Source organism: Alligator sinensis, unplaced genomic scaffold, assembly GCF_000455745.1.
Source record: "Alligator sinensis unplaced genomic scaffold, ASM45574v1 scaffold232_1, whole genome shotgun sequence".
Lineage (NCBI taxonomy): Eukaryota > Metazoa > Chordata > Crocodylia > Alligatoridae > Alligator > Alligator sinensis.
In genome coordinates, this window is record NW_005842517.1 from 715,682 (window position 1) to 728,276 (window position 12,595).

The 12,595-nt window shown below is 42.9% G+C and overlaps 1 protein-coding gene across 1 annotated transcript in view; it reads left to right on the forward strand.

Moving 5' to 3' along the window:
• Nucleotides 1-12,595, forward strand: part of LHPP (phospholysine phosphohistidine inorganic pyrophosphate phosphatase) — a gene marked incomplete at its 5' end in the record, with an annotated part of 167,094 nt that overhangs the window by 27,431 nt on the left and 127,068 nt on the right. Inside the window, one exon of the mRNA XM_006031603.2 lies at nucleotides 9,528-9,591. Coding sequence (XP_006031665.1) covers nucleotides 9,528-9,591 — 64 coding nt within the window. The remainder of the gene's footprint in view (nucleotides 1-9,527; nucleotides 9,592-12,595) is intronic.

Here is a 12,595-nt window from a genome sequence, read left to right on the forward strand (position 1 = left end):
AGTGGGTGCTTTTCCAGTGCCCAGCCTGGGGAAGGCACCCACCACTAGCATGGGGGAAGTACCTGCTGCTGCCACCTTTTCCTGCACTCACCGCTGCTGCTTTGCCCTGTGCCAGCACTTGCTGAAGCCCCACCCACTGCTGCTGAAGCCCAAGGGAGCCAAATGGCACCAAGGCCCCATGTCTGCAGGCTGGAACAAAAGGCTCTGTGGGTTGGATGTGGCCAGTGAGCCATAAGTTGCTGACCCCTGGCTTAGAAGATTCCCTTTATCTTGTTTGGGTGCCAGTCTGAGCTGTGAGAACCATGGAGAAAAGAAATTGGTTTCACTAAAGTAGCTTGAGACTCGGACTGTTGGAGGTTAGAAACCAGAACCAGTTGCTTGTTATAGCAAGTAGATTGTTAAATATAGTCCTAGGTGTGAAGTAGGGCAGGGTACAGCTGCTATAGTGCTGTAAGTTTTGTTATAAATCTAAGTTTTGTTATATCCTGAAAGATTTCAGAGGCCCAGATTTACTTATTCATGATGAGTCTTACAATATCAGACTTCACAGCTTTACCTTTAATTTTGGGAGATGACGTATGGCACCTAAACAACAGTCTAGTGGCAGCCAGGGAGAAGTCATTTGCTTATCAGTCAAACACGGTAGAGTTCACTCCCAATTAAAATGCTGGATTATGAATTGAGCATGCTCAGTGTGAATTCTCCCATGTCTTTCCCAAGGATATTATAACTTGGTAGTCTCGCCAGCACAGGGTACCCTTGGCTGAAGCTCAAAATAAGCTTTCTACCTCTGCTTCCCCTTGGAAGTAGCCACTGAGCATGCTAGATCTCTGTGAGCTCTTCAGTTACTATCATAGAAGAATAGGGCTGGAAATGCTCGAAAGGATATCAATCAGTCGTGTCCAGACCATCCTAGACAAAAAATGAAAACTTCCAAGGATGGATATTCAGTAACTTCTCTAGGTAGTTTATTCCAGTGCTTCATAGGGAGAAAGCTGTTTGTAGTATCCAACCTCAGTCTCCCATTTTTCAATGTAAGCTTGTTATTTGTCCTTACTTTGGGAACCCAGAGCACAATTGATTACCATCCTCTTTAAAATAACTGTTCTTTGTATTTTAAGTGTTATCAAGTCACTGTCTTATCTTTAAACTACATAGACCCAGTTCATCTACCCTTTCTTTATATGACACATTTTTTCTGGTCCTGTAATCACTGTTGTTGCTCTTCAGTGGACTCTTTTCAGTACATCCATGCCTTTCTTGAAATGCACTGTCCAAAACTGAACACAGTACTTTAGCTGAGATCTCATCAGTATTGAATGAAATGAAAGAATCACTTCCCTTTGCTTGCATACAGTACTCCTGTTAATACATCCCACTATGCTATTGGTTTTTGTGGGGGTGTTGCCAAAACATTACATTGTTGATTCATATTCAGGCTGCGATCCGCTATATTCCCCAGGCCCTTTTCAGTAGTATTCTGTCCTTAGCAGTTGTTCCCCGTTTTGCATTGGACATTTAATTGTCCTGAGTATTTTGTACTTAGTTTAATTGAATATCATCCTATTTAATTTAGATAATTTTTCTAGTTTAAAAAAATCATTTTGAATTCCAACCCTATTTTCTAAAGTGTCTGCTTACCCTCTAGTTAGGTATCGTACACACATTTAAGAATACACATAGTTTTTTTCCTCCAGACTGTTGATGAACGTATTGAAAAATACTGAACCCAGACTAACTCCTTGAGAGCCCAACTTGATACATCCTTCCGGTCTGATAGCATGGCCCCCCCCTGCACATTACAAGTATTGTGCAATTAACTGGTTAATTGTTCAGTTACCTAGAAGCTAGTTACTTCTGAAAAGTAGCTATCACATGACAAAAGGCTCCAAGCAGCTATGAAGTTAGACCTCAGAAATGTGTGCTGACTTTGTAGCTGCTTGCTATCCAACATGAATTTGCACATGTAGCAGGGTCTCCTCTGCAGCTAGGAGTCCTGTTAGCTGATGGGGCTCCCAGCCGCTGGGGTGCATCATACTCAGTGTAAAACCTCTCAGCCCCAGGGACTGTGACATAGTCCTGGGATTTCACACACCCCCAAGCCCTAGGGATCATGGCAGCTGTGATCCCTAGGGTCCAGGGATCTCATGTTACCCCTGCCCTGGCGGTACTGGGAAACCCCTGGGGCCAGAGGATTGTGGTGATCCTCTGGCCCCTGGGGTTTCCCACACCTCCAAGGCAGGGAGATCTCCCTGCGGTGACCCTCCGACCCAAGGGTTTCCCACAACCCTGAGGCAGGGAGATTGCTGCAGTGGCGACCGTTCAGCCCTGGGTGGGGTGTCGGCACCCCCACAACTGGTAGCCCCTCAATTGGGGTGTGTGGGGCTCCCAGTCATGGGACCTTGCTTTTTGTCAGTGCAGGGGGAACCTAGGATCAGGCTTCCCCTGCGCTGGCAATAAGGCGCAATGGAATCTAATACATGATCCGACAATCATGCCTCCTGCCATGTGTGTGTGGTATGGCAGGAGGCATGATTGTGTGAATTATGCATTAGATCCCGTTGCGCCTTTATATGCACATGTAGCGGGGGTCTGTATGATTGATGAGTACTCTTTGAGTATGATTATCCAACTAGCTATGCACCTACTTTAGTGTAGCTTCATCCAGACCGTATTTCCGTAGTTTAGCGATGAAAGTGTTATGGGAGACAGTGTGAAAAGTCTCACTAAAGTTGAGGGTTATCATATCAACTGCTTCACCCCCATCTGCAAAGCCCATAGAAAGGAAATCAAGTTGATTAAGCATGACTTCATCTTGACGAATCCATGTTGACTGGTACTTATCACTATGTTAACCTTTAGGTGTTTACAAGTGGATTGTTTGATGATGTACTCCAGTGTTTTTCCAGGTATTCAAGTTAGACTGACTGGGCTGTAATTCCTTAAATCCTCCTTTTTCCCTTTTTTTAAGGTGGGTAGGGAAATCCAATATGGAATGTAAAACACTTCATAATGTTGATTCATTATTACTATTTCTAAGTTTTTAACATTAAATCTCAGTAGTGACCTAGCAAATGGTCTGAAAGAAGCTGTTCTTATCTGTTGTGCAATGTATAGATTAAAAAAAAAGTGCATTATTGGCCTGAGACTGTAGCGACAACTTTTTTCAGACCATAATGGCCATGAGAAACCTTCTTAGCTTGTGGATTATTGATCCACTGGAGTAGAGCTTATCAGCTAGAAGGAGCAGTTGAAATCCATTGTGTTGGCACACATGACACATGTGCTCTGGTTCTCTAATACGTGCAAAATTTCCTACACTTTTTTCCGTGAGAAGAATAAAGAGGAAAGTTCTGAGCCAACAAGATTTATTTACGTAAAATAAGCTGTTTGTGTCAAATAATATTATCCTTTAAAGGTCAAAATGGAATAATGCTACATTAGAGATCAGCAAAGTTAGAACATTAAAGCTTCTAAATCCTATGTATATTTATTATTTATGTCATCTTAAAAAGCAAACCATTATTTTTTTCAAAGGCTTTCTTATAAAATAAAATCTGTTCCAATTCAGTGCGTTGAGATTTCACTTTGAGCCTATTTTATACAATCAAGACTCTGATAATACAAGCATGAATTCTGTGGTCCTTTCTAAACTAGTCAGCCTGACAGATAAGTTTTAATGCGCTGAAAAGAGAAATGATACAACTTTTTGTCTAGAGAAAAGCACCATGTAAAAAGCAGCAATGAGCTGCTTTTACCATTCACATGTAGAATTAGAGTAATTAAAATAAATTAAAAAACACACCTTGAAACAAAAAGGATGATTTCTGCTAAAATTTTAGTTCATTCTCTAGAAAGCAAGAGTGTCAGAGTCACTGAAGCAGAATGCCCTCCTCCAGAAAATGGAGTGATTTACATTTAGCATCTGTTTTGGGCTGAGAGTGGGAATTGGCTTTGTAATTTCTTCTGTCATGCCACTGTCAGAAAATTAAGCTGTTTACGCTAGACTATAGAAGGTTAATGGCTGTTCTAGCAAAGGTCAAGTGGTCATTTTAAAGAGAGGCTGTGCTGAATAATCGAAAATGGCAGAAGGATAAGGCATAAAATCTTATCTGACTGCTCATCCTAAATTTTTTTCTGCCATATAGGGACCTGTCTTTGGCCTGATCAGAAAAGCTTTAAAGACTGGTACTAATGTGAATTTCTATTTTAATAAATCAATATAAAGGCACTAAATAATATTGAGTTTCAGGGTACCAAGTGTTGTTGTTTTTTAGAAAAAACAAAAAGAGGCATAGTTGGTGATTTTGTCTTGGTATTAATATTTGTACTGGATATGTAGTTATGATGACTTGCAATTTGCTTGTGCTGTTAATACAATAAAATTAATCATTTGCAGTTTGAAAACAAGTAAGGGCTTTTAAAAATAACTTCTGGGCTAACTATTTTTAACAGAGAGATCTGATTTTTCTTACTGGATAGTAAACTTTAATTGGAATTCTCTTCATACTCTGACAAGGGCCCAGGTTTTTATTATTTACGGAGTTGTTCTATTTATTCCATGTTGGATTTTTTTTTATAGTATTGAAAATAACAACAATAAACAGTGGAAAAGCAAAAGTATAATTTCTTGATCAGATTCATGACAATTCCATGTTACATCATGATTCATCTCCGCCTCTCGGCCTGTCTCCTCTCCCATTAATGCAAAGGGAAAATTCTGAATAATCAGACTGGGACTAGGTTTAGGTTCTGTTTTCAGCTGATGTAGGCTGGCACTGGCTAATTAAAGTAAATGGGTCTAAAACAATTTATATCAGTGGAGGGTTTTCCCCTCAGCTACTATTTTGGTTGGATTGTCAGTGCTGGCATCTAGTTTTCTTTCAGTCTGAATCACACAAAGTGTGGGTGTGATTTGTATCTCATTGATCCAAATTTAGTGAAGTTGAGAGTTTCACTAATGTATAAAATTTGAGATTTGACTCCAATTCTAGTTGTCACATCATTTGAAAAGTTGGAGCACCCTGTTGCGATCATAGAGTACACTGGCAACTTGCAGTTGCAGTCTGCATATTCTGCATCTCTTTGGAACACCATTTGAGATCAGTTTTGTCGCTATTCCACTTCTGTGAGAGAAATGTCATCTTTGACTGCTTTACAGTTTCATCCTGGCTTCCATTTAACTAGTTCATAACCACACAGTTTTTTCTTTTTCTGTAGAAATGTCTCACTGGACTTCAGCATGTCCAGAAATTGGTTCACAACACATATCCTCAATCTTAGTGTTTTTGCAAAGATAACATACATCCATTTGTGCCCTGAAATTGCTCAGGACTTAATTGTACCCCATAATTGAAGGGTTTTATTTAATATCATCATTAACAATCTGGAAGATGGGGTGGATTCCACCTTAAGCAAGTTTGTGGATGACATCAACTGGGGGTGTAGTAGATACGCTGGAAGGTAGGGCTAGGATTCAGAGTGACCTAGACAAATTGAAAGATTGGGCCAAAAGAAATCTCATGAGCTTCCACGAGGACAAGTGCAAAGTCCTGGACTTAGGATGGAACAATCCCATGTACCACTACAGGCTTGGGACCAACTGGCTAAGCAGGCCCATGCGAATAGGGAAGCATTTGGTTCAGATTCAGCCAATTTAGAGGGCAGTGATTAGATTCGGTGATTCAAATCACTGTTCCCATTCAATTTGGCTGAATCGGAATTGGAGATTCGGTGCTGATTTGGCGCTGATTCAGAGATTCGGATTGGCCAGGGATAGGCAGGCACAGCCAGGCAACTGCAGGCTCTCCCGTGGCTGCTTCAGCTGTACCTGCATCTCCCTGGGTAAGGGGAGCTGCAGGAAAAGTCCCCATGGCTGTCCTGCCCAGCCCCATCCCCCACCTGGCCCCAGCCTCCCAGCCCTTAAAAAAAAGTGCGTGGCACCCTGCTGAGCTGCGCTGCACCTGCGCCATGGGGCAGCTGCTGTGTGGGTGCCAGGTGGGGGGGAGAATCCCTGATGCCCCCCACTGCCGCATGAGTCCCCAGAGGCCCCCAATCGCCGCTGCCGAAGCCGGTAAGTGTGTGGCTTTTTTTTATTATTATTATTGCTGAGATTCTGGGGTGGGGGATGGGGCCGGGCACGGCAGCCATGGGGGCTTCTCCCGCGGCTCCCCCCACCCGGGGAGAGACAGGTACAGCCAGAGGAGCCACAGAAGAACCTGCAGCCACCCAGCTGTGCCTGTCTCTCCCCGGCCGATCCTAATCTCCAAATCTCTCCAAATTTCCGAATCGATTGAGAAGCTTCAGATTGAATTTGGAGCTTTTAATGGGTCTCCCGATTTGATTCAGATTGAGAGATTTGGCCGCTGAATCTCCTCCAAATTGAATCAGCGACTGAAGCTTCGCACAGCCGTACTAAGCAGCAGCTCTGCAGAAAAGGACCTGGAGGTTACAGCGGACAGTAAGCTGAATATGAGTCAACAGTATGCCCTTGTTGCCAGGAAGGCTAATGGCATACTGAGCTGCATTAGTAGGAGCATTGCCAACAGATCGAGAGTAATTATTCCCCTCTGTTCTGCACTGGTGAGGCCACATCCGGAGTGCTGTGTCCAGTTTTGCTTCCCCTGCTAGAGAAAGGATGTGGACAGAGTCTAGCAGAGAGCAGTGAAAATGGTTCAGGGACTGGGGCACATGACTTCTGAGAGAGGCTGATGGAACTGGACTTATTTAGTCTGCAGAAGAGAAGACTGCTGGGGGATTTGATAGCAGCCTTCAACTACCTGAAGAGGGGTTCCAAAGAGGATGGAGCTGGACTGTTCTCAGTGGTGGCAGATGGCAAAACAAGGAGCAATGGTCTCTAGTTGCACCAAGGGAGGTTTAGGTTGGATGTTAGAAAAAACTTTCTCACTAGGAAGGTAGTAAAACCCTGGAACAGGTTACCTAGAGAGGTGGTGGAATTCCCATTCTTGGAGGCTTTTAAGACCTGACTCCACAAAGCCCTGGCTGGGATGATCTAGTTGGGGATGGTCCTGCTTTGAGCAGGGGGTTGGACTAGATGACCTCCTGAAGTCCCTTCCAACCCTAACTTTCTATGATTCTATGAATAGCATTAAGTAATAATAATAACAATACTTATATGAAGTGTTTGTTGTTAATTAGAAGAGGGGCTGAAATGGCACAATCTCTCTCGCGTATCTCCTGCAGTGTGCAGTCCAACTGATAAATGAAGAACAATGGGATTATTTTGCAATAGGCGTTAGATTTTCAGGCACAAAACAAACGTGACAGAATGTTTGGTGCTAACCATTTATGTATTTAGAGATGTAAAATGAGGAACAGAAATTCATTTAACAATAGGTCCTGAGGTCAGAAGAGAGTTTCTGGATAGCAGTCTCACTGTAAAAGCTTTCCGTCATGGCTGAGAATTTGGGAGCACCCGCTTGGAACTATTCTAATATTGCATGGTTGAAACATGCTACAAACTGGCCCCTGCTAATCAAAACTGCTCTGTGTGTTTGGGAGGTGACCCAGCCTTGCTGCTCTAGAGAACCATGCAAGCTAATAACTGACACCTGGGCAGAGCACATTAAAATTGTCCTCTGTCTTGCATTTGATGCCAATGTCAGAAAAATGTAATTTTAAACCAAGCCAACTAGGCATAACTGTTTGAAGTCATGTCCACTGCTGGTTTAAACAAACAGAATTAATTTAATTGAATTAGTTGAATAACATTCTTCCTGTCCTTGATGTTTGGTTTCAGAAGTTAAGGAATGGTAATGTAAGAAATTACAGAAAACCACTGAAATATGAGCAATTAGTGCATTTTAATATGGCTCCTGTCCTGAGATATGTTCATTAATGCTCCCATCAGGTGTTAGCAATAAAAGAAAGTATCCACTGAGCACACTGTACTCCTCAATAAACAGCCATGTACATGGTCTTCTCTACTGTAGGAGAGTATCTAAATAATTTCTAAAAACAACACACATATGTAAGTTTTCTCCTCCCATTTCTCATGTACCTTGTCAATAAAAAAAGCTATGATCTTGTGCCTTTATTACAGTGAATATTAATTTTTTATAGTCTGTGTGAGATGGCATGAAGTTGTGTGGAAATACAAATACATATGCAGCAGAAAAGGACCCCAGGTGGTTAGAAGGAACACTTTCAAAGGATGTTAGTGTAGGCATGAAAAACCTGAGAAAACTACCCTGCTTTTTTCAACAAGAAGTTTTGAAAAATGCCTCTGTGTGTGTTGAGCTAACTATTGGAACAATATTATGGACTAATTTGTCCATTAACAGAATAACCAAGAACAGCATTAACCAATACTCACTATTTCTAGTTCTCTGCTAGCAATTTATTAGTGACTCTGATATACAAATAAATATAAATTTCCTTTAATAATGGCTGTGTTAAATGATTGTGATCATTCTGTATCTCCTGGATGTATATTAGTTGTGTGTCCTTTTCTTTTTAAAGAATAGTCTCAATAGATCCGCGTATTAAAATTTAATGTCAAAACTTTTTATTGGGAGGAGGAACCAGTGCAACATCGCATGTAATTACTCTTTACATCTTAAAATCATCTTCTGTATTACTTGAAATGCTGATTTCAGAAAATCTTAGTTTTAAATTAAACAAACTAGGCAGAAAGTGTTGATGGACAAACAGTTATACCCATTTAAAGGGGTGAAAGAATTTACTGTGGTTCACCTAAATTCACTGCAACTGTTTCATCTGTATACTCCTATGCCACACTAAGTGAAGTTAAACCTGGGCAGCTTGCCCCTTAATTAAAGTGTTAAGGTGCCACAATGTAACTTAATTTGCTACATGGTAGGAGCAGACAGGCTAAACATTTATAATAAATCAGCTGATGTGCTCATGAGTGGTAATTTCTGTATAATTGTTTAAGTCAGTCCTAATATTTTGGTCTTTCATCTCCTTATGAATTTATAAGAAAAATATTTTGGTCTTTTGTCCCCTAATGAATTTATAAGAAAAACGTCCAAAAAAGCCTTTTAAAAACTGGTTGTGTTACTTTGAACCATTCAGTATTTTGTTAGTACAGTCAAATAGCTTGCATCTAGATATAATAGTTATTTTCTGGCTAAGGGGGAAGGAACGTGGAAGGTTACCCTTGAAATAATATTTGGGTTCTATTTATGCAAGAGGTAGTTGTTGTTATACTATTTCAGCTGTCATCCTTTGTGAGGGTGTTCAGTGGTCACCAGTTTAGAAGCAGAAACCTGGGGCCAAATTCAGTGAAAATGTGTCCTGTATGTTAGATCTGCATTTGATCTGCAGTCTGGTTAGATCTTTCCAATAGCAGTGCACAGCATCATTTCACAGAGTCTGTTCTTAATGTCCATGTGTTAAATTAAGGGTCTAGAATTTCTGATGACTTAACTTTTGTTACAGCCATATGGACATCTATATAGGCACAGAAATAATAAAATATAGTTTCTTTATGTTCAATTGCCAACATTTTTATTTCATTGCAACTTTATCACTTTCATTTCCAGACGCTATTATAAAGAAACCGATGGTCTGAAACTTGATGTTGGAGTGTATATGAAGGCATTAGAGGTATTTTATAGCATGAATTATGCTTACCTGCTCTATGCACCTTGTTAAAAAATAACTGGTATAAATATGAGTTCTTTTCTATAATTATTCATCCTGGGGTAAGGAAGTTTCCACAAATTAAACTTAGTTGCTTCAGACTAAGGATGTCTTGTTATTTTTCCTTTTTCCCCTATGTGGTGTGTCTAAAAGTTCCAGCATGAACTTTAATAGTATTGGGTTTGTGTATGTTAAGGAAAGACTGTTGAAAAAGGAGTCAAAGCTAAAAACTCCACTAGACGAATAAAATGAGAAATGGGTCTGAAGTAATTATAGTGATGGTGGCACTTAGCTATCCCACCCAATTTTGGGGGTCGCTATAAGCAAGTCTTGGCATTATGACTACAACATTGGCCTTAACAGCCAAAAGCAAGACACCTAAGTAAATGCCTAACTTTACACATGCCACTAATCACATGAATCATAGCATGTGGTTAAATCATTGCAGGATTGGAAGGCAGGTTAAATGTAGAGATGGGGAGGGATTCACTTACGTCTATGTAGCTTTTGAGTTTGCTCACCCATAATAGATGAGACAGGCTTTCTGTTAGCTAGAAAAGCTTTATTTATTAAAGCATGGGTATGTAACCCCAGCTAAACAAACTTTCAAGCTTTCAAGCCCAAACCAAATCTACGAACCTTTAAAAAGAGGTGAAGTGGGTCAAAAAAACCTTCAGACCTCGACATTTGGTTTCAATCACAAACTCAGACACGGGGCCGGGGGTAGCCTGTATACTCCTGACTCTGCCCTCGGTGCCTGCTGCGACACTTGGGGGGGCGGGGAGGGGGAGAGAAACTGGCAATGGTGGGCACTAGCTTGTGTACCCAGTGCCCACACTGCTTGCCCGCATGCCTGTATTGCTGGGGGTGGGGGGCAGCCGGTCCTCGGAGTTTCTTCCTCCCCTTTCCCTTCCCCGCTCTTTCTCCTTTTCTAGGGACCTACCAAATTCATGGCAGAAGTGGTGTGTGTGGTAACACCTTTAATCTTGTGGGTTCCACCACGTGCACCCCACCCCGCCACTGATTAATGGAGGGGCTGTGCTTGCAGCTTGCTCCTGATGGGCAGGGAGGCAAAAACTGCAGTTTTAAACTCGGCTCCATTTTTGTCTTCCCACCACTGATTGACTGAGGGGCCCGACAGCCCCACTGCTTGCTGCTGACATGTGAAGAGGCAAAAAAGGCGCCATGTTAAAAACCATGGTTTTCACTTCCCCAATGAATTGACAACAAGATACAGTTCCTGTGGAGTGTAAGCAGGGTGGGCTGGCAGGGGGGGAGAGCTACTTGCCTTGGGGAGCTGGCGCTTGTAGCAGGGGAGCTTGTGTGTGGGTGGGTGTGGGAGACCTGGAGCCCTCTGAGGTTGGGAGCCTGCACTGCTTGGGGTAGGGGATGCCTCCCTTTTTGGAGCCCACTGGCCATGGTGGCAAATTCCACCGGCATTAACTCTGCTAGGTTTCCATGCCAGAAGTGCTGGGGCGGCTGGCAGCCTGCCTGCCGGGGGGCGTAGCATCGTGGCTTGGGCGCTCTGGAAGCAACGCAGCCGGCAGGCAGAGCCATGTGCACTCTGGCTGTTGCTGCCCCTGCCCACCCCTGGGACCAGCTGCCGAGCAAGGCACAGCATGAGCCCCCCTGTCCCAACCCCTTCCACCTTCTGACTCGCGATGTCCACGGCAGAGCCCAGCCCTGTCGCTTCCCCCTGCCTCTTCTGCCAGCCTGGGGTTGCTTGCTAAACTGGGATAAAACGATGTAACAACCTCCCTCGTTCCCCCCAGCAACTGCAGGGGTTTCCCTCATGAATCATCAGGGAAGCAAATACCACGGTTTTAAACATGGCACCGATTTTGCCGCTCTGCTGGTCAGCAGCACGCAGTGGAGCTGCTGGGGCCCTCGGCCAATTAGCAACAGGGATTTAAAAAGGGGGTAAAGTTTAAAACTGCAGGTTTTGCAGGGGCACGCGGGGGAACCTGCAAGATTAAATGTTCTGCCATGAATTTGGTAGGTCCCTATCTTTTTCCTTTTTTTCTCTTTCTTTCTCTCTCCTTTTCCTCTTCTGTTTTTCTCTCTCATATTTTTTTCTCTCCCCTCTTTCTTCTTTTCTCTCTCTCTTCTTTTTCTCTTCTCTTCTTTTTTCTTTCCCTTTTTCTCTTCGTTCTTTCTGTCTTCTCTCTCTCCTTTTTCTCTTCTTTTTTCTCTGTCCTCTTTTCTTTTTTCTTTCTCTTTCTTTGCTTTCTTTGGGCGCTCTGGAAGCAACGCAGCCGGCAGGCAGAGCCATGTGCACTCTGGCTGTTGCTGCCCCTGCCCACCCCTGGGACCAGCTGCCGAGCAAGGCACAGCATGAGCCCCCCTGTCCCAACCCCTTCCACCTTCTGACTCGCGATGTCCACGGCAGAGCCCAGCCCTGTCGCTTCCCCCTGCCTCTTCTGCCAGCCTGGGGTTGCTTGCTAAACTGGGATAAAACGATGTAACAACCTCCCTCGTTCCCCCCAGCAACTGCAGGGGTTTCCCTCATGAATCATCAGGGAAGCAAATACCACGGTTTTAAACATGGCACCGATTTTGCCGCTCTGCTGGTCAGCAGCACGCAGTGGAGCTGCTGGGGCCCTCGGCCAATTAGCAACAGGGATTTAAAAAGGGGGTAAAGTTTAAAACTGCAGGTTTTGCAGGGGCACGCGGGGGAACCTGCAAGATTAAATGTTCTGCCATGAATTTGGTAGGTCCCTATCTTTTTCCTTTTTTTCTCTTTCTTTCTCTCTCCTTTTCCTCTTCTGTTTTTCTCTCTCATATTTTTTTCTCTCCCCTCTTTCTTCTTTTCTCTCTCTCTTCTTTTTCTCTTCTCTTCTTTTTTCTTTCCCTTTTTCTCTTCGTTCTTTCTGTCTTCTCTCTCTCCTTTTTCTCTTCTTTTTTCTCTGTCCTCTTTTCTTTTTTCTTTCTCTTTCTTTGCTTTCTTTCCATCTTTCTTTTTCTTTTT